This window comes from Branchiostoma belcheri, unplaced genomic scaffold (genome assembly GCF_001625305.1).
Source record: "Branchiostoma belcheri isolate BF01 breed outbred unplaced genomic scaffold, Haploidv18h27 scaffold204, whole genome shotgun sequence".
Taxonomy (NCBI): Eukaryota; Metazoa; Chordata; class Leptocardii; order Amphioxiformes; family Branchiostomatidae; genus Branchiostoma; species Branchiostoma belcheri.
The window spans coordinates 356,423-377,952 of NW_017803536.1; the positions used below are offsets into that span (position 1 = coordinate 356,423).

The 21,530-nt window shown below is 39.3% G+C and overlaps 1 protein-coding gene across 1 annotated transcript in view; it reads right to left on the bottom strand.

Moving 5' to 3' along the window:
• Positions 1-13,629: 13,629 nt before the first annotated feature.
• LOC109469468 (cubilin-like) overlaps positions 13,630-21,530 on the bottom strand; it is a gene marked incomplete at its 5' end in the record, with an annotated part of 13,615 nt that continues 5,714 nt past the window's right edge. Inside the window, 8 exons of the mRNA XM_019767984.1 lie at positions 13,630-15,710; positions 16,570-16,702; positions 16,971-17,206; positions 17,442-17,613; positions 17,808-17,986; positions 19,537-19,675; positions 20,536-20,747; positions 21,169-21,331. Coding sequence (XP_019623543.1) covers positions 16,598-16,702; positions 16,971-17,206; positions 17,442-17,613; positions 17,808-17,986; positions 19,537-19,675; positions 20,536-20,747; positions 21,169-21,331 — 1,206 coding nt within the window. The remainder of the gene's footprint in view (positions 15,711-16,569; positions 16,703-16,970; positions 17,207-17,441; positions 17,614-17,807; positions 17,987-19,536; positions 19,676-20,535; positions 20,748-21,168; positions 21,332-21,530) is intronic.

The window sequence follows — 21,530 nt, forward strand, 5'->3', positions numbered from 1 at the left end:
ACATGACATTTGATGTCATATATCAAACGATATTATAACCAATATTCGTGGGTGCTTAACTTAAGCGAAATCATAGTGATTATAACAATCTCAATGTTTTGCAAAATGTTCACAGAAAAGAGTAAAGATGTTGAATTTGTCTGGTTAGAAATGTCAATACCCGCTGGAAGGAATAGTTTCTTCCAGACGTCATACAGTCAACTTTACACCAGTGAGATAGGTTACATGGTACCAAGGCGACCTGAAATAACACCAACGCCCACCATACAACTTCGTCTGAACATGACACCACAGTCAACATGACTACAAAGAACCATCGTGAAATGTGGTAAATAAGCACGTCAAAGGCAGAGAGAGGCACCGATAGATACGTGTGAGGGGACAAGGTTTGTTTTACGCTGAGGGTGTGGAGTAGCCTCTACCAGGCTTCGGGCCGCGGCTGGAAAGAGTGCGGCAAACTGTACTCTCCAGCGAACCAACTCCCCGGCATGTTATCTCTCTATTTCACCGATTTCTACTCTTTCCAGCCGCCTCCCGAAGCCTGATAGAGGCTAGGCGTGGAGGTATGTTTGCGAGAGAAGAAACCAGCAGTTAGCTAGCCTCTACCAGGCTTCAGAAGCGGCTGGGAAGAGTTCCGGAGTGTAAAACTCCCTCAGCAGACAAAAGCGCTTAACTGGCATGTTATCTGTCTGTTTGGCACTTTCTACTCTTTCCCGTCGCCTCTGAAGCCTGGTAGAGGCTAATTTAAGAGACCAGCATTGTTACCTAGCTACAGCCGCTACCAGGCTTCAAAAGCGGCTGGGAAGAGTTCTGGAGCGTAAAACTTTACTCCTAAAGCAGACAAACTCAATCGGCATTTTATTCTGTCTGTTTGGCACTTTTTTACTCTTTCCCGTCGCTTCTGAAGCCTGTTGGAGGCTTTTGTGATTCATGTACACTATTTTGTACACTATTTTGTACACTATTTTACAACATGCACTGTCTACTCACTCAGTCCATCACGATACATTGAAGTTATGGTAATCTGGTATGAATTTACACAAACATCAGTAGCACACCATTTTATATAGTATTATTAGGTGGGCTGATTACTCTCAATTTGCAAGGCTAGGTGTGTTTCCCTCCTAAATTTATAAAGTTGAATGATGAGGATAGAAAAATTGATAATTTCTAATTTGCTAAATGAGAGAAATAATTAAATAGTTTTCAGGCCTACTTGTGTGCTGATTGTTCATTGGCCTGTTGTTAATTCCATGTTAACTTGATTATCGAATTCAAATTTTGCTCATGATTTACAGGTGGTACACACCACCTGAGTGTGAACACGCCGTTCCAAGATGGCCGGAGTGTGCATGGACGGGAAGAACGAGCGGGTAAAAATTACGCCCAGGAAGACGCACCACGTCCGCTTTGGTGGTAAGTTGTACTTAAAGTTGTCGTATATACTCGCCGGACTATTTTAGATAAATCTCGTTGAAGTCAAATGAAGCAAAAAGACAGAATTTCGAAAATAAGTTGTGGCAACTGTCCCCCATGAGTTGACGATGCAGTGCGTTTAGCAGCTGCTGGGGGCGCTTTTAGAATGGGCATATGACCTCTGACGTGAACAACTTTGCTAGAAACTTAGTTTGTTGTCCTGTGTCGTTTGGTCAAATTATATGCGTGCAGGTTAACGAAATAATCCTGGATAAAACCTCGAGTTATACTAAGGAGGTTATACGGACACTCACTAGTACAACTCAGTGAATGGTGCGCTATGTCGAACTCTTCTTTCGCTCATAGAAAGTTTGACGACTATGTCTACTTTAAAATCAATCACTGTAATCATAATGAGGTATCCCTGTAGTTTTAAGCCTGAATAACATACACACAGAGACGCGAGGCCAGTCAAATGCCAACCCGTATTAGTCCATTGCGTTCTACATCGACAATCGGCTATATTGTGTGCATGATTACTATTTTGGGTAATCAGGGCATTGCATGATTACTATTTGGGTAATCAGGGCATAATTTTGGGCATAAAATTGACCTTTCCCGTTCAGTAAAGGTCACCACGTCTACGCCCTGATTACCCAGATAACAATTCACATAACACGGTATAACCGATTGTCGACCACGAATAAAGAAAGTTTATTGCAAATACATGCCCGAGGGCTAATTGCAGTTACAAACAACATAAGAAAGAAAATACAATGGTGTGTGAGAGACTATATCTGCGTCTAGCATTATACTATATTCTACAGCATTCATGGTTACTAGTTCTACTGGGTTCGACTTCTTCTGACGACAGGAAGGTAAATTTGTCGGTAGACGAGGCAACAAGAATCCACCATAGGCTTTATAAAGGACTGTAAGAGAGTCGGTGCTTTGGTCTGGAACAGGTCAGGACTTCTAGATCTTGAGGTTGTTGAGCGGTAAAATTACCCCAAAAAACTTGACTCGAACTTGACTTTGGTAAAATCTGAAATTGGAATGCTGATATAATTTGGTCGTGTATACCTAATTGACAAATTGATGACAGAGCCAGCAATACTTGAATAGGATCATTTGTACATGCCTATTGTGATAAAGTTAGCATATACAATAATATATAACGTTACATGTAACAAGTTATATGCATGTTGTTTCAGATTCTGAACTGAAGTGTATCAAGGAGCTCCAAACCAAGGGAAACGTTTTCAGAGGTACCGTAGTTATGTAGTTGTTTTTGCTAATAGAACTTGACAACTTGGAACAAATAACACCAAATGGTGGAGGTGTAACAGTGGGGGGTTTATAGACGCTACCAACTGACCCGGCCGACGGGTCTAGACCTTTTCGGCGGAGCGGTTAGAGCGTCTGGTTATGAAGCTCTGGTGCCCGGGAGGTCGTGGTTTCGAAACCCGGCCCGGGACCAGAAAGGTTTTTAATGGCTCATCCTGTTTCTTACAGAGGCATTTTGGTCCTGGGTTTGAATCCCTTCTCTGTAGAAGGTCTGTATACACGAAGGGGCATCTTCAAGTCCTTTCAAGTTTCAAGACTAATGTTGTTCACAGTTTCATTGACACATGTTTGCATGCGATGAGGATGGTTTATTTAATATTGATATATACTCTTAGATACGTATTTGACATGACATATATGTTCTTATCTTTTATTGCCACATTTAGAAATTATTTGAAGTACTTGACGTGTGTTAAAAATTTGTGATTTAGTGTAAAACATTTTAAGTCTTCTATCCATCATGCACTGTGTCATTTTTAGAACCATGTATGTACAGTATTCAGGTTTAACTTTGTGATAACATGACTGTACACACATGTACCTTTTCTTTGTACTCAGTGCAAACAATTCAGTGTTTTATCCCATATATTGTGAAATATAATATTTTCAGATAGATGTGCCACTGGGTATAAATTAAAAGTCATAATTGAGCTGCAGCTGTTTAATAACTTTGAGATGGATTTCTCACTTGATGTCATTTGAAATTGTTGTCATAATGTTTTTGCCTTTTTGCACTCACTTAACTTCTTGAATACCTTAGATATGCTGTGTACACTATTGCCAAATACTGTTTAATTTCTGTGTATATGAATGAGCTCGATCTGTTTTTTTTTAATTTCATGAACTGATATTTGGAATGCATTTCATGTGTGTTGTTGGCTCTGATGTTTAAATTGTATCTAGTTGTAATTTACTGGATGTCAAACATGAGATGCCTATCATGTTGTTATTTGGATTGTGATATCTTCCATGATATCATGTGTGATAATTTTTCATGTGATTGTTGTTTGGTAATTATGATATATTATGTATGTTCATCATTTTTTGTGCTCTTCTTTTGCCTCTGTAACAATATGTTCCACGTGCTCTTTTCCCAACCAAATCAGGTTGGTTTGATTTATTGAAATTGCAACAGCGCAATACGCGGAACAGAGGCAACTGTTGCTGGTGTTGTGTCCCGCACATAGAAACGAATACAGAACAGACAATACTCATTTTCACTTGAGTCTAGTGGGGAAAGTCGTGTTAAGTGCCTTTCCCAAGGGCACAAGATCGGTGGCAAGTCAGGACTCGAACCCGGGACCTCTTGGTTCTGAGTTGCGCACGCTGTTATTGCCATTTTTAGAACAAATGGATTGTGATACCTTATATTTAGTGATATCTTGTGTGAAATGTATTTTCGTGTGATTTTTGTGTGGTCAGAATATTCTCTGATTGTTCACTTTTGGCTGTGCTCTTGTCTTGCCTCACTAACATGTTAACAATGTTCCATGTGCTCTTCCCCCAATCAAAGCAGGTTTTATTATATTAATTATAACAAATTTTGTGAATATTATAATGTCATGCATGATGCATGTTATGTGAATATTGTTTAAACATTGGTGTGTCCTTGGTGTATGCAAATTTGGCATGAGTATTTTCTGAATGTTTATTTCTTTTACACCCTAGCTTACGGGAAGCTGAGACTGTACCTAACCATGTTCCTGTGTATGCTGTGTGGCCTGTCTCCTGTGTGTGCTGTGGGACCTGTGTGCTATCCTGTGTACCTGTCCACATCCCTGGAGGACCTGAGTGCGTATATTCCAGGAGGATTTGCCTGTGTGTGTTCCTGAGGGACCTGTCACCTATCTACGAGACAAGAGAACATCGGACCTTGACGTGAGTTGGCCTTTATTTTTAGAACTCTTTCAAAAATGGGGTCTGCATGCCGCAATGCGTAAGCACTCGTCTTATATTTGAGTAATCCAAAATCGGGTCGTTATGACTTAATAGTAAATGTAATAGTAAAGCTTTAAGCCTGCATGAATGAAGCGTAATACTGAGTTGCTGCTTTGAATACTATTGCGCTTTGACATTTTGCATAATTCGAACTTGAACCAAGTCTATGTCTGCACGAATGAAGAATAAATCGTGACCGCTGCTTCCAGAATTTAGTGTAAAGCGTGATTGGGACATCCCATGCATGCAGACCCCTAAAATTAAACATGACAATTAAATATGTTGGAATAAGGCATCTCTGCGATGCTTTGAATTTTTAGTTCCAAACTCCAGGACCTGATTATCCAAACTGGCCCTTTCTTCTATTCATTGTCATTTTTTATTGAAAGAGTTCACATTTCTAATACTAATATCTAGTTTAAGGTTGTGACTAATATTGTTTGCATTAATGGTAGAGAACACAGTACATTTTCCTATTGAGGAGAGCACTTGTAATATTGTCTGCAATTTCATTCTGTATAGTAATGGGATGTTTTCAAAAGCATTTGTGATCAAACTGTTTTCCCTGATATCCTCCTCATTATGATCCACATTGTACAAGCTTTTTGAAAGTTCTGAAATGCTTATTGTCCTTTAGGCCACACCAATTTAATTTTTTGCTTCTCGGATCGCCCTGTCCATTTTTTTCTCATTTACAAAAAAAAAAAATTTTGGCCCTAACAGTTGCAAAAAGTTCTTTTCTTCTGAGTTTTTCAATGCAACAATGCAATTTTGTTTCATTAAAAGTTCAAACTAGATTGTTTTAATTATAGACCAGCCTGGTATGTTCACTTCATGGCTCATATTGTAACATTTTCAGCTATCACTGGGTGCCTTGGCCTGTTTTTTTTATGTCGCCCTGTCGCTCCTGATTTTTTTTCTGAAAAAATCCGAGAAACAACAAATTAAATTTGGTTTGATCTTAATATGAAGAAAAGAAAATCTACCAGGTGAAACAATCATTTAAGCACCAAAAATGTGTAGGGATGAATAATGTCAATATTGTGTAGCCATCAAAAATGGAAAATTAGATGAAGTGGATTTCAGGGGAAGTACTTTGCTCCCAAGATGATTTTTGGAAACATCCTATTTCTTTACAGAAGATGGAAAAGACAATGGTGTGCATTCTTTCTGTAGAGTGAATGTACTACAGGTAAGCTGTGTGTGATGTTAGAAAGGGAGGAATTGTGTTATGGAATCAGCGAAACAAAATACAAAATGTAATCAATTCTTTTCTCAAAGATTATAATATATAGATAGTTTCTAGATAGGATAACTAAACAGTACATTAAATTAAACTGTAGATAGCGTTACAGTGAGAGATGGCTCTAAACAGACAGTTGCAGTGAGAGGATGACACATTATGTATTTAGGATTTGGAGTTGAAATCACATTTCATATTTTGTTGTATTCATCGGCAATGAAACAAATCATTACAAGGGTCAGTACAGGCAGACCAAGCTGGTAGCGACTGACCCACAAAAAGTACAGACACAATACAACAAACAATTTATGAATTAGAATCTACCATTGGCGTTGGTTACGTACAGTACTGAACATGTTGCAATGCTGTTCAAATATTTCAGAACAAAACAGAACTGATTTTGTTTGAAGGACAAAAGGGCGTTTGACTCAGGGACACACAGTTCTTTTTTAATTTGAAATGTAGCCAGTATTTAAGTCAGGGAAATTTAGGTAGTGTAGCTAATAGCTACTGTAGACAGACAGTCAATGGTGCACACCCCAGCTCTTTCACCAGGGTCCATTGTAGTGTGGTGTAAAAAGTGACAAAAGGGTTTTGAGGGTCCAAGTTTGAGGTGCCATTTCTCATAAATATCATTAACATGGCTGAAGAGTGTAAGAAATGGTGAGTTAGGGGTGAACATTTCTTTTGTCTCCTAACCTTACTTCTGGGTATTCTTGCATGCCAAGTGTAATCCGCCCGTTTGACCTAGATTTTGCTCTTTTCGAGTTGATTTGCAACCCCTCGTGCCATGGGCGATTGAAATTATTTTCTATGGGATTATCCTACATAAAAATTCCTAATTTTGTGCATTAACTTTGAAGTGAAATTAACGTTTTACCTGTTGAATGTTCCAAAAATAAAGAAACCAAACTCAGTTGGACTTGTAGCTAAAGAAATATCCTTTTGTCTCATACACAGTTATTCTCCTTCCAAATTATTAAACGGCAGAGACGGTCACTAGCCTTGAGGGTGTACAGCTTTGAATAGAAATGCCAAATAATGTTGGGTGTGCCCCCTCAACTTTTGAAGTCAATCATTGCAACTACATTTAGCATATTATATTAAATAGCTAAAGGCAGTTATAATAGAGATATTGTAAATGTTAATGTAAATATAGGGAAAGAACTTTTGAGTGAATAATCTGAGGAAATAACATGTAGTTTTTGTTTCGCTGATTCCCTTTAAAGTCATGTAGACTCCAGACTTTGTTATCACTGTTGATGAACTTGCAGCAACACTATTACCTTCTGTTGCAAAATTCAGGTCTCGTGTCATGTTGATCTGGTAAAGTTTGACGGCGATATTTTATGCTGGCAGACTTTATTTGATGAGCTTGAGACTAGGCCTGGATTTTGGAGCAGGAGGTTTGAATTGTTGCAAGCACATAAACAGTGATAACAAAAGTTTGATAGAAGGTTTCTATCACTGCATGACAAAACACAATTCCTCTCTTTCTGTATGTTCTTATCCCGGGTGCCAGACTTGTTTCGGGCTGCTAGCCGTTTCACTTCGGCAGCCAGAAGCCCTTCACCTGCCTGTGGAAATTACCGCGACTTCCCCTTAGCGGTAATTTAGACAGACGGGCAAATGGCTTCTGGCTGCCGAAGGGAAACGTCCCGAAACGAGTCTGGCACCCAGGGTAGTATGCTATCACTTCTTGTTTAAGTTCACTCACACTTTTCTGTCACACTTTTCAACACTTTATGCCCCAACACCTTTGAATTCAATTTTCCCACCAAAAACTTCACTTAGGTAATTGTTATTGTGTAATTGGCNGTCAATCATTGCAACTACATTTAGCATATTATATTAAAAGCTAAAGGCAGTTATAATAGAGATATTGTTAAAATGTTCATGTAAATATAGGGCAAGAACTTTTGAGTGAATAATCTGAGGAAGTAAAATAGTGTAGTTTTGTTTCGCTGATTCCCTTTAAAGTCATGTAGACTCCAGACTTTGTTATCACTGTTGATGAACTTGCAGCAACAGTTTTACCTTCAGTTGCAAAATTCAGGTCTCGTGTCATGTTGATCTGGTAAAGTTTGACAAATTGACAGCGATGTTTTATGCTGGCAGACTTTATTTGATGAGCTTGAGACTAGGCCTGGATTTTGGAGCAGGAGGTTTGAATTGTTGCAAGTACATAAACAGTGATAACAAAAGTTTGATAGAAGGTTACTATCACTGCATGACAAAACACAATTCCTCTCTTTCTGTATGTTCTTACCCCGGGTGCCAGACTTGTTTCGGGCTGCTAGCCGTTTCACTTCGGCAGCCAGAAGTCCTTCACCCGCCTGTGGAAATTACCGCGACTTCCCCTTAGCGGTAATTTAGACAGATGGGCAAATGGCTTCTGGCTGCCGAAGGGAAACGTCCCGAAACGAGTCTGGCACCCAGGGTAGTATGCTATCACTTCTTGTTTAAGTTCACTCACACTTTTCTGTCACACTTTTCAACACTTTATGCCCCAACACCTTTGAATTCAATTTTCCCACCAAAAAACTTCACTTAGGTAATTGTTATTGTGTAATTGGCGGCTTTAATTTCCTCCCAAATTTCCCCCAAAATTGTTAGTTTGGGTCTGAACACTTCATTTCTGATTTGTGTAAATTTTTTTTTTTACCAAAATCTTGCCTGCCCAAAAAATTAGCATATGTGAGACCCTCAAGTAGATAATTAATTGGATTAAAGTTTTCCCGCCAAAAAACTTAATATATAGAGCACTCTAACCTTGAACTTGTGCCCCCCTCCCACCACTTAGCCCCCACACTTCTACTTGCTACACCCAACCAACTCACACTGTTCCAATGCTTCAAACCTTTACGTTTAACTTCTCCAAACACTTTGTGATACTCATGCTATGTCAGACCAACCTTCCGAAACACTTAGTTACTTGAGTGAGACTTTTCTGCCAGAATGATTGTCGCTCTACTGGTCAGTCAATGCACAGAAGTTTGCTCCCCTGGGGATGTCTTTGCGGAGACACGGTGCTTCGACACACCAGCATTCCTGTGCAACTGACTGACCAGTAGAGTGACAATCATTCTGGCAGAAAAGTCTCACTCAAGTAACTAAGTGTTTCGGAAGGTTGGTCTGACATAGCATGAGTATCACAAAGTGTTTGGAGAAGTTAAACGTAAAGGTTTGAAGCATTGGAACAGTGTGAGTTGGATGGGTGTAGCAAGTAGAAGTGTGGTGGCTAAGTGGTGTGAGGGGGGCACAAGTTCAAGGTCAGGATGCCCATATACTAAGTTTTTTGGCGGGAAAAATTTAATCCAATTAATTATCTACTTGAGGGTCCCACATATGCTAATTTTTTTGGCAGGCAGGATTTTGGCAAAAAATTCATCAACCAAGTGTTCAGGTCCAAAATGACAATTTTGCAATGAAATCAGGATAAAAATGTGGAATTCAAGTGGCCAATTACATATTGCAACAACGGTGATTGGCTTTTCAAAAAAGGCATCCAGACCCTCAAAGTGGTGTTTGTGTTTTAAGGTGGAAGAAGAGTGTGACTAAGTGTTTGGAAAAATTGACTGGAAACAAGAAAGGGTGATGTACCGTGCAATTAAAACCAGAGTTCAGGGATGAAAGCCATGTAGCCTGGGTGCCATCCTCCGTAGTTTTCGCCCAGTGACATTAGGGAGCGGGCAAAAACTACGGAGGATGGCACCCAGGCTAAAAGGCAAGGAAGAGTGTGCCAGATTGTAAGTGAAGCATCAGACCGCAGACAAGAGTGACGTACCGTGTAATTAAAAGCAGTGCAAGTTAGGGTGTGACTAAGGCCCCATTCCCACTACGGTAAAATTGTCCGGATCAAGCCGAATTGATTCACTTTGATCCGGCTTGAAGCAGAAGCAGAAGCAAAGCAAATCAATTCGGCTTGATCCGGACAATTTTACCGTAGTGTGAAAGGGACCTTCGACAGAAAAGTTGAGCGTGCAAAAGCAGAGAAAGATTTTAAGTTAAGAGTTTAAGTGGTTAGGGAAGATACCGGTAAGTGTAAAGGTCCAAAGCGTCAGGAAAAGGGTGATGTACCATGCAAGTTTGAGTGAAGGGTTTAGCAAAACGGTGAAGAAAGATGTTGTGAGTAAAGGTCCAAAGACAAGAAGTCCAGAATGTAAAGCATTTAAAGAGTTGTGAAAGTTAAGTGAGAAATGAGCATGGTGGTCTGGTATTCTTTTCTGTGGCTAGGCACGTTCAGCAAAGTATCAAGTTACTTGAGACAATTTGAGGCTAGCTGTGAAACTTTCCAAAATAGTCTGGACACAAGAGTTTGTTTACTTGTGATTCTACAAAAAAAAAAATCCCTTAAACACAAATCTTCTTCTTCCAACAATGACGTTAATTGGATGCTCCTTGATGTTTGAATTTGCAATAGCATTTTGAATTTGCAATAGCATTTTGAATTTGCAATATAGCATTTGTACATGTCCACACCCAAATGACTGAATAGGTGTACTTTCCAGAAAACAATCTATTTGTGCAAAAATTTCTTTCTAATACAAGGTACCCGTGAAAAAATGGCCTGAAGGCGCAGGTTTTTTGTAAATGACTGCAAGTGGAACATTGAACTTCTCATTTGGTTCAAATTACATAAGAGCAAATATGATCCAAATTGAACAACCGTGGAAGTTTGACAGTGAAGGTTACAAGTAAGTGGAAAAGTAAATTGTGCAAAGCAGAGTTAAAGGGTATAAGGATAGAAATGTATGCAAGTGTGTGTACTTGGTTGTGTTACACAAATAAACTATACTCACAACTTGACCCCAGCCTGTGTCTTCTCTCACTGCTTTACTGGTAAAAGTCTGGTCCTTCCTTCCACCATGAGTCATGTGGGGAGAGGAAAACAAAAGTCAATATACAAATCATTATGGATCAATTCACCTTTAGTAACAACTAGGATATTATAATTATATTGCCTACAACACAACTGTTTTTTTTTTCACTGGGGAACGTTACATAAACATTGTAAAAAGCCAGACTTTCTTCTCATCCAAAACTTTTTATCTTGAAAGAAACAAGACTAAGGTAAACTGCTTTGTAAGTTGAAAAACATTGTCTCACCTGTAAAATCTCTTCATTCCACCAGTCTTCAAGTCAACCAGTCTTCAAGTCAACCAGTCTTCTCAGCCCTCATCTGGTCTGGTTTCGACAGGAGTCGCTGGTCATCACAGGTTTCTCCCAGTCAGGACAGCTGACAGTCAGGACACACCTACCGATATGAACAGATGGTTATTGTGATGCAACACTGAATGACCATTAAAGATAGACTAAGTGACAAAATTGCACAATTGGCCAATCCCTTTCGTTGAATAGATGTACAAAATCCTAGGCTCTAGAACGTTGTTATCTATTGCGACATGCCTCAGAATTGCGACATGCCTTAGAAAAATATAACTTGTACAATGAGAATCATTGTCTCACCTATACAAACTCACTGTGTCTTCAGGTCATCTGATTTGCTGGTCTGGACTGAAGTTGCAGGTCATCAGGTTTCTCAGAACATGAATACCTGGTCTTGTCAGGTTTAGAATCATCACTGCAGTCAACTGCATCAGTCAGCAGTCACCTAGCTACACAGACATTACAAAGTTACATGCTTGTCTCAGTTAACACTTAGAAAACTACTACTGGTACAATTTACAATTTAGATTTCAAGTTCTCACCGGTCTTCCAAAGTGGTCACTGAGATTTAGACAGGAATCACCGTCACTGCTGCATCAAGTCAGCAGCCACCTTACAATAGAAACATAAGTTACACACTTGTAATACAGTACTAAGTAAATGGTAGGCAAAATGCAGAATTTTTCTCACCTGATATTCCTCTTTGGTCTTCAAGTCACCTGGTCTGGTCCAATTTTCTCTTGTCAGGTTCAGTCAGGAGTCCCCACTACTGCATCAGTCAGCAGCCACTTAATAACTATACAGACAAATCACGAGTTACACAATAGTTGCAGGTAAAATGCAGAATTCATATTTTTTCATCACTACCGAGGAGACCCGGGTTTGATCCCGAGTTGTATCTGGGACATTTCTGGACATGCCCACCTTTTGTATTCAAACTAGCAAGCAACCAGCAAAATTAGAACAGGGTAACGTTATATAAAATATATATAACATGAAACTTTAGGATTCAGCCTTAATCATGCACACGACTGCACATTACAATAGGTGTTTTTGAACGGGTTGGTGGAAAAAAGAGTCCAGTCCGATTGGTAGAAAAAGCAGTCCTATGGTTTCTGTGTGTGGTAGCACCCCCTTGCAAAATATGATTAAAGTACAAGCAGTCTAGTGTGTTACCGCATGTCGTAGTGTGAAGTGCACTCATTGGGTGCAGCTATGCAAATGCCGACAACTGCTTGCAATACTTACGTAATAATAATAAGAGTCGGAGCAGCAGCTAATCGTAATCTCGTTCCACGAGGAGGACCTGAACTGAACTGACTGCCCCTGCTGCTGGAGGACATTACCGTGCTTGTAATTCCATATAACTTTTCTGTTTTTCATTGAAGAAAATGCACCAAACGTAAAACCCCACCAGACACCCCCAATTAACTGCCGCTCCGTAGTATCGCAGGCAGTTGTCAGTATTTGCATAGATGTATTCAATGATGTTTCACACCATGACATGCGGCAACACACCAGACTGCTTGTACTTTTATCGTATCTTGCAAGGGAGCACTACTACACACAGAAACCACCGGACTGCTTTTTCCACCCCAAATCGGACTGGACTGCTTTTTCCGCCAATAGGACTGGACTCCTTTTTCCACCAACCCCTTTTTTTTAACCACGTGGAGAAAAACAAAATACAATTTTTGTTAGACTATTTTTTTCAGAAATATGAACTCACGGCGTTGTGTACTAAGTATTTGACAAGAATGAGACATAGAAATACGCTTAAACTGTGCAAGCACACCGCACATGGAAAAAAAATTATGTTATACGCGCGAAAAATCGGCTCTTTCAAAGTCTGTTTTAAATCGGGAATTGTCGCTCGTAGTTTACAGAATATCATTTCTTTCTGAATATGATTTGTTTAATATAACATGTTCTTACTAGTTGTTAGGAAATAAAGCTAGCCAATTAGTTTGTTGCTTACCTGTACGTCAAAAGCGAAGTTGCTTTCTGGCACTCTCTGTCTCACGAACAATCTCGCCATTTTCTTCTCTTCTCCAAAATTCACCAGGTCATGAAAATCCGCATTTTCTTCCCAAAACATCGAGAGAATAGGATGATTTTACTTCCAAAACTTCCGAACTCTCTACTGTACATTTTAGAAACACATTCTGATGATAAAAACTCTAAAAAGTACCCTGAAAGTTGCAACAAATACAACATCGAGAAGCGGAGCATTATGGCGACCTATCTCTCATGGCGGACAAAGCCACGAGGTGACCTCTAGTGGGGTCACGACCTTAAGGGTCAACTCTCCTGATAACCAATATAGTGTTACACTTTTGTCATGTGGCGTGATCTTTTCTTCCTTCCTTTTTCTAATTCTTGTTAATTATGCAAAATTTTCCTCTTCCCTGTAAAACTGTCCAGCATTAGGGTTCATTTATCTATTCATTCATTCAATAAATTAAGTTACTTAAATATAATCAACAAGAAAATGACTCAGACACAATAAATCATTCTGATATGACCTGCTCCTTTATTCATTGATAAAAAATTGCACATTGCAGAAGAATAGAATAACTTTCTCCAATTTTTGTACACCTTCAAAACTAAACTAACACATCTGACACAATTGTTCGTTTAAAATCACATCATTTATCCCCATTTATAAAAATAAATTCCTACTTAGCTAGACGGACTTTCATATTTGTTATCACAGTTTGAGGAATCAACATAATTACATGTGTGCTCTGTAGACGAAAATTCTCTTTCTTTAATGTGATTACACAGAAAAATGGTCTGCGGATGCCTTCAGCAGCAATAGTAGAAGAGAGGAAGAAATAAAAAGCAATATTTTTTCAAACAAATGTACAAATTTCATTGATGCCACTTCTACTTAAGCCACATCAACAATGTCTTGCCCAGTTTCCTCTTACAGTCTTTATGTCAAAGGATATCATAGAAAATTAATCTTTTTCCAGAACTTCTTGAACGCTTATTGTACCCTTTTGACATGTTACGAATGCTAAAGGCAGCAAAATATTCTCTTCTAGAGTTTGACCCCCACCTTCTAAAATGTTTAACTGGACAAGACATTCTAATATGGCTTTTACATAACTTGTGATCCATGCATCACTAAGCTTTGTATTCACACCTACATCGAAAGAATTATACTAGGATAGGGACGTATATAACATGTCATCTAAGAATACAGCTTTGATGGTAAAGACCTTTATTGTACGGTACATTTTCATATACAGTACCCCCGCCTGCAGAGATAGTATCTATTGGAGGAATGGAGGTGGTTTAGAACTCATAGTCAGTCATACTAAGGCCACACCAATATAATTCCTTGGTGCTCATAAATTTTATGTTAAATAGGCATCCAATGCGATTTCAGGACAACAACACAGATGTTTTAAAGTCAATTTTCTGGTCATTCTTTTATTGTAGTTAGTTGAATCAATTCTATCTTATTGCATACTGATATCTGTGAGATAAAAATGTGATTCACTGACAGAAACGATTGCTTGTTTTCGATGATAGGCTGGTTCTAGTTATTTTTAAATGGTACAAAAAAATAAACGCCTTTCATAGCTTGTTTTGGGGATATTTCAAATACTTCAAGTATGAAATAATGACGGAAATGTGCCAAAAAATGACAGTAAATGATCCTAATTTAGAATATCTTTGTTTTGCCAGCCTAAAACTGCATTGGATGCCTTTAACTTGTAGCAAGGACAACTAATACAGTGATACTATAAGCAGAGCACTGAGTTAGGCAGATATACAACATTGTGTACAGTGTGACAGCTCAACGACAGGCCAGGTACAGTCTTATCTGTTGGCAAATAGGGCATACAACTTAGATGGTTAAAACTTAGTGCCTACAGCTGGCATTAGCAATTGAATTTTTCAACCAAATTTCACAGACTTGCATGAAGTTTAATTTTGGGGTGGGAAATTTGGATTAATCAAGTCTTAAACATACGAAAGTTATAAGTCATAGGAATGCACCCACTAGGCTGCAAAATTTCATTTTTAAGAAATATATACCTACAGCATCTATTGGTGGCATATGCATGGGCTACAGTTAATGCATTGCACTGCAGACGGCAGTGTGAATGATACATGTACTGATAGACATTTGTGAAATATATGAATACATCAAGGTGTTAATACACACAAAGCTGTTATGATATGATCCTATTTTTAAGCATTTAAGTAGTACACATCCTCATAATCTTCACATTTATTACAGATATTCTCGTTTTGATTTACAATAAGAATCTTTGAAAGCAGTTATATCACACGAGTGCAGGTAACTCACCATTTAGCCTACTTTAGCTACTAACTATCTAACTAACTAACAGCTCACAATGTGCTGATATACATGTGGTCTTCCTATAGTGCATAGTCTTATATCAAACATAATGTCATAAAATGCCCATCTGGATGAAGGTGTCACAGGGAATGTATTTGGTTAGAAGGTGCCACAAAGATCAGTCTATGTTGAACATCGTATCTTGTGAGGTACTGTATGCTATAACTTGGTGGCTGATGGCAAAGTTGGGTGATTTCTAACAACGGCTGAAGTAACCTGTGAAAAAAAATCAGAATCATGAAATTCAATCAAAGTCAGAGTCACGTGTTGTGTGATGCACTGTGCTAGAAAAGCCCATCACACATAGCCGAATAAGGCCTCACACTGTCGACTCCTCACAACATTGGTCAGGCCACACTGATTCGATTTAAAATTTATGGATGACATCCAGCCGTGCGCGCATCGATCACTCCCAATCTTCAGCCAACCTTGCTCTGTTGGTGTTTGGGGGAAGGGTATGAATGTCTGATAGGGGCTTGACATGTATCAAAGTTGAAAGCTCCTGAGACATTGACAAAACAAAACTGAATCTGCAAGCATGTCTATCTTAAACAAATGTAACTATTTGATATTGGACAATGTCTTAGTGGGAAGTCCTATTAATGAATAACAACAGCCTCAGACAAGGTGAACAGCAAGAAATATTAAAATCATAACACTGTTCATAAATTATTCCTTTTGTCTTCATCGGCCTCAAATGTACATGTAGGAAGGGATAGAACCCAATAGGTTTTGAGCTCAAAGGTAGAAAAGTAACATCCAGCAAAAACATTCAATTGTTCTCATTAAAAAAGATAATGCTAAACAGAGTACACAAAATGTCATCAGGAAATTTTGAGTTTTGTAGTATACCGGGGTACATGTATTCCAAGGTTGGATGAAATTTTTTGTGAACCCATAGCAAGCTTTTCAAGTTGATTGAAATTGTTCTTTCAGCTCTATGCTTTCACGTGTTGTCTTCTTCTTCAAGTTTACTTCTAAAAATCTATGAATCATGATGTAGCCTGACCCTATATCCCAACAACCCTCAATCACTGTATGTTTGATGTCTGTAGGAATCTAGGAAACTGCTTACCTCACTTCCCCTCTGAAATTGCACAGCACTATGATGAGTAGACGATTCTGAAGCCAGCTCCGGTAACAGACTGGTCAGCTGTGAAGCGGATATATAGCATATTCGAGGTGGACGTGTAATCTGCTGGGTTAGTCTGAGGAAAGAGAACAAGGAAAGAAGTTAGGAAAGACAATCAAGGCTGTAAAATGGATACATGCATTCACCACAAAGAACTGAAGATGCTTACAGCATTTGACATTAAAACATCTCGACTTGGAAACCTTTTTTGTCTTAGTCATGTTGTGAGGGGAGCCTCTTCAAGGAGACTACCTGTCCAAGGTGATCACTTTTCTTCGAATCCCTGGGTGGTTGCCTTGGGCAGGTTTGACTGTACATTAAAAGAATTCTCTAAGCATACTTACATTGCCACAGTATCTTCCCACTAGAGGTGCTTGTGCATTTGCTCCGTTGTAAACTGCCACGGAGTCGTAGTTGCAGTTGGTTTCGGCCTCGATATCGAACACGTCCCAGTGCAGCGTGATGACGCGGCCGGCGGCGACTCTGATCAGCCAGTTACAGGTCTGCTGGTGCGCGTACGGCTGGGGGTAGTCTGGGCTGGTGAAACTACCCTGGGTGGCCATCAGGTTTCCTCCACAACCTGGGGGATTCAATGAACATGTCTGAGTAAAACGGAAGAATTGCAAACCAATCCTCATGCAGTCATGACTAGAGCTGTGTACTGGTACCTGTACAATGTACGTGTGTACCGGTTCTGTACCGGAAAAATTGATTAGGTACAGGTCTAAAATACATAATCCCTCAGTACCTATACTGTACCTAAATAATTTCACACTAATTATATGCCTATTTGGTATTAATAATTCGCAGCTTACCACTGGATACTCTAGAAGTGGAGAAGGTGAGGTCATAGCCGGCGTGGGCCACAGAGGCATCAGTGACAAACTGCATCAGGATGACATCACTCTGAGGGAAGATGGGGTCAGGGATGGTCTGTCCGCAGTACTTAGCCAGCTGGGTGTCTGACGTCGACGTGCCATTGTAGAACTGGGACGTAAAAATAACAACAAAGTTGAGACTCTGGCCTGCATGGGTGCCATCCTCCGTAGTCCATGCATATGTAGCTACATGTACATGTACGTAGTGACAATAGGGAGCTGTACATGTCAGCCAATTGCAAAGATAGTTATCCCTGGTAAACGTATTATGATACTGTGAAACTATGAAACTGTAGTACTTACTGCTAGGTAGTCATAAGCGCAGTTGGGATGCGGCTCGATATAGAAGTCGTTGAAGTACACAGCGATGTATCTGCCGGGGTTTCTCAGGATGGTGCGACAGTCCGAGTTGTGTGGATAGTTGTCCGGCCAACCGGGGCTGACCAATCGCCCATTGTCCGCAGTGATGTTGCGACTGCAAGCTAATTGTAGAGCACCATACAGAGTCATTACAAAGTCACTAAACAATACATATCCAGCGTACATTGTACATACATGTAGATATGAACCACTACCATTGACTGATAATCTTAAGATTCAGAGTTGTAGAGTTGCATAGAAAAAAGAATTAGAAGTATGAAACCAAGTTATAGTCCAGAAGTTGCAGTAGACATTTCTGATGGAAAGTGGGATCGTAGAAATTTTGTAGTCAAGTTTATCATGCTTTAAAAACAACTTGACAATGTAAGAGCAATTCAGTAAGTTTTCACATACATGTACATACTTGCATGAGTATGATCACTCTATAAAAGAAAACTATTATTACAAACCAAGCTGTCATTGTGTAAATATACATGTACATTGTATACATGTGTACATTGTATACTTACACATGTTAATGTCTACTAGGCAACTTGATTTGTATCATACTGTTCCTTTTAATGAAAACTATTAATGTTGCAAATGTTTTACAATTTATAGCCCAGTTAAGGGATTTCATAACAGTGTTACTACAATTCATACCAATATTACTGGACCTGGTATAACATTTGAATAAGAATTGTTACAGTTACGTAATTGTTATTCTTGTAAAATGTTCAGGAACCAGGCCTAGCCCTTTAAAACAGCTTAGTTATGCAGTCCTGGCTGCACATCTTTTATACAACCTAATAAATCAAATCAAATCAATACAAATGTTTCCATTGAAATTTGAGTTACTAGCAAATCTGTTTGTAACTTACGTAAGCATGCAGAAATAGAACAGATTATGAAATATAGTTAAGAGAAAAAGGACAGCATGCAGAGACAGAGAGAGGAAAACTCACAGGCTATTTCAAACGTTCCTTTGAATCCCCTGCCCACCGTATCAGTGGACGAATCAGTTCTCAGGTTTATCTGTACGGTGGGCTTTACCGAGTCAAACTCGATGGTCTGGCTGTCACAGAACTTCAACGATTTGCCCATGGAATCCTGTTGATTAGGACGTAATCATTCATTTCTTTTCTTTACTATGAAAATCATACAAAAGCCTCCATGACCACATAGTCTTTACTGAATAGACTGATAGAATGTCATTGTACCGCCTGGCACAAAATGAATCAACGATGGGACCTGCCTCAACCGTGCAAGGCACTGGACATTCCAATGGGGGGATGGGAATTTTGTATTTTGCAATTTCATTTTTCATACTTAATTGTTTGAGCAATGTTACCTCTTTCGAGCGTATTTGCAACCCTTTTTTTCAGTGTCATTTTAACAATAAATGTATGTGGTCATAAGAAGCTTGTATTCATTTTTGTTCTTCAAATGCAGTAAGGAAGAGACCAGCAGCATTACAATTATATATTATGATTAAAGTTCAACCAAGGAGCTCCTTGGTTCAACAGATCTACTACTGAGCAGATACAATGGCAGTCAACTCTATCATTTGATATGCTAGCTTTAATTGCTAATATAAGGTGATAGTTTTGTCTAAATTGCTTTGTTTGCTGCTGATCTTTTTCCTGCATGACAATATGATCCCACAACTTACATGCTATCTCATAAGTCAGATAAAATCCTCGGCCAGCTGAGTTCACGTCAGTTCGGAAGTTAAGTTGCAGCGTGGGCTTGCGAGAGTCAAACTCTATCAGCTGTCTACCACAGTACGTCAACGTACGACCAGTGTCGTCCTAGTTAACGAAGGGTTAGTTGGTTAAATCATGGCAGTTAGTGCAACAAGCTGACAAAATTTAAGGTTAGAAGACAATCATGCTGAACTTGTGGTGAAAATGCTACAGTTGTTATTCCCAAAATTGTGGTCTTGATTTTAGCCTCAAATAAGCCTCTACCAGGCTTTGGAAGCAGCTGAAAGTGTAAAAATTGGCCACATTGAAAGAAAACATGTCAGGGGAGTTGGTCCCACTAAAGGAGGCAGCAAACATTCCTTTAGCAGACCAACTCCCCTGGCATTACACGTATATATATACAGTTTCCATTCTTTCCAGCCACTTCCGAAGCCTGGTAGAGGGTACTTATAAATGCCACATTATAAACAAGCAACAGATTAGTACATATACTATTACTTGCCAATTACTTGTAGCAAAGCAAATCTTCTCAAGACATGCAAAGCACATTTACATCCTTCACAGAACACATTGCACCATGTACAGAACACATTGCTATGCTTTAGACCTACACATTTAATGCAACATGCTTGAAGAAATTGCCTTGAAGAAAGAACATATATTGCAAGACAGATATTAAAAAAAGAGATGTCTACAACCAGCTGCAACCATGCCAAATTTATAATGTCAGTAAACATTATTGTCCATCTTTGGCAAAGAAATGGGTTACAAAATCATGTAAACTAATCAAGGCTAAGATCTGTAACAAAAGTGCCTGAGTGTAATAACAATGTACAAATTTTACCATCTTTCACTATTCCACGGAATATGCATGTGACTGCCAAATACAATATTACAGATACTATTTGCTCTGCCTCAGAGGTGTTGCCAAAAAACAAGAAATGCAGACGTCTGTGTGACCTTACCATAGGGTAGTCCCTCAGCTGGAGGTAATCGTATTGACATTGGGGATGAGCCTCGATCTGCATGTCTGTGATCTTGATCCGGAGCCTCTGTGCAGGATCCGGAGCTTGGATGGTCCAGCGACAGTTGAGGTTGTGGGGGTAGTTGCCGGGGTAGTTGGGCGACGTCAGAGTTTGAGGGGTACTGGTGGCATTGAATGTCCCTCCACATTGTGCTGTGAATGTATTTTCATTTCAATGTTGCATTACAAATGCACTATATGCATTACACACCAGTCAAATTTATTGTCAAATGCAGCATCCCTTGAGCTACACCAATAACATTTTTGCAAATTTTTTCTGCCATTTTGAAGTGACCACGAAAACCACAAACATAACACATGAAAAATATCAGGAATTACAGTATAAATAGCCTCCAGTTTAATTCCGGACTAACTCCCATATCTCAGCACCCTTACATCTAGATGGGCTAATATTGTGAACCAACGTTCTTACATCATTTTTACCTGTAGTTTATGATATTAGCCCATCTACATGTAAGGTTGCTGAGATATGGTAATTAGTCCAGAATTAAACTGGAAGTCCAGAAATAAACTAAAGGCTGTTGCGTGAATGGATGAGAGTTGCTGCACTCACAGTCCACAGCCTGCCATCTGGCCACAAAGCCGGTGTTGGTGACACTCTGGTCGGTGTAGAAGCGTATCCAGAGGAAGTTGGTGGACGTGTTGAAGGCAGGCGGGATGGTGTTACCACAGTAGGTGCCGATCAGAGGGTCCTGCTCACTCGGACCATCTCTTATCTATGGGAGGAAAATTACGTTTAATAAGATACTGTGGCAAAAAACAAACTAGAAAGTTAGAGAAAGGTGGATGACAGAGTATTCGTGGTGCTACAACGGTCAACCAAGAACAGCAAGCTTTAACTAGATGGGTAACATTTGCAAAGCAAATGCATAATGTTCACCTTTGCAGATGGTCTGCTCTGTTAATTTTTACTCA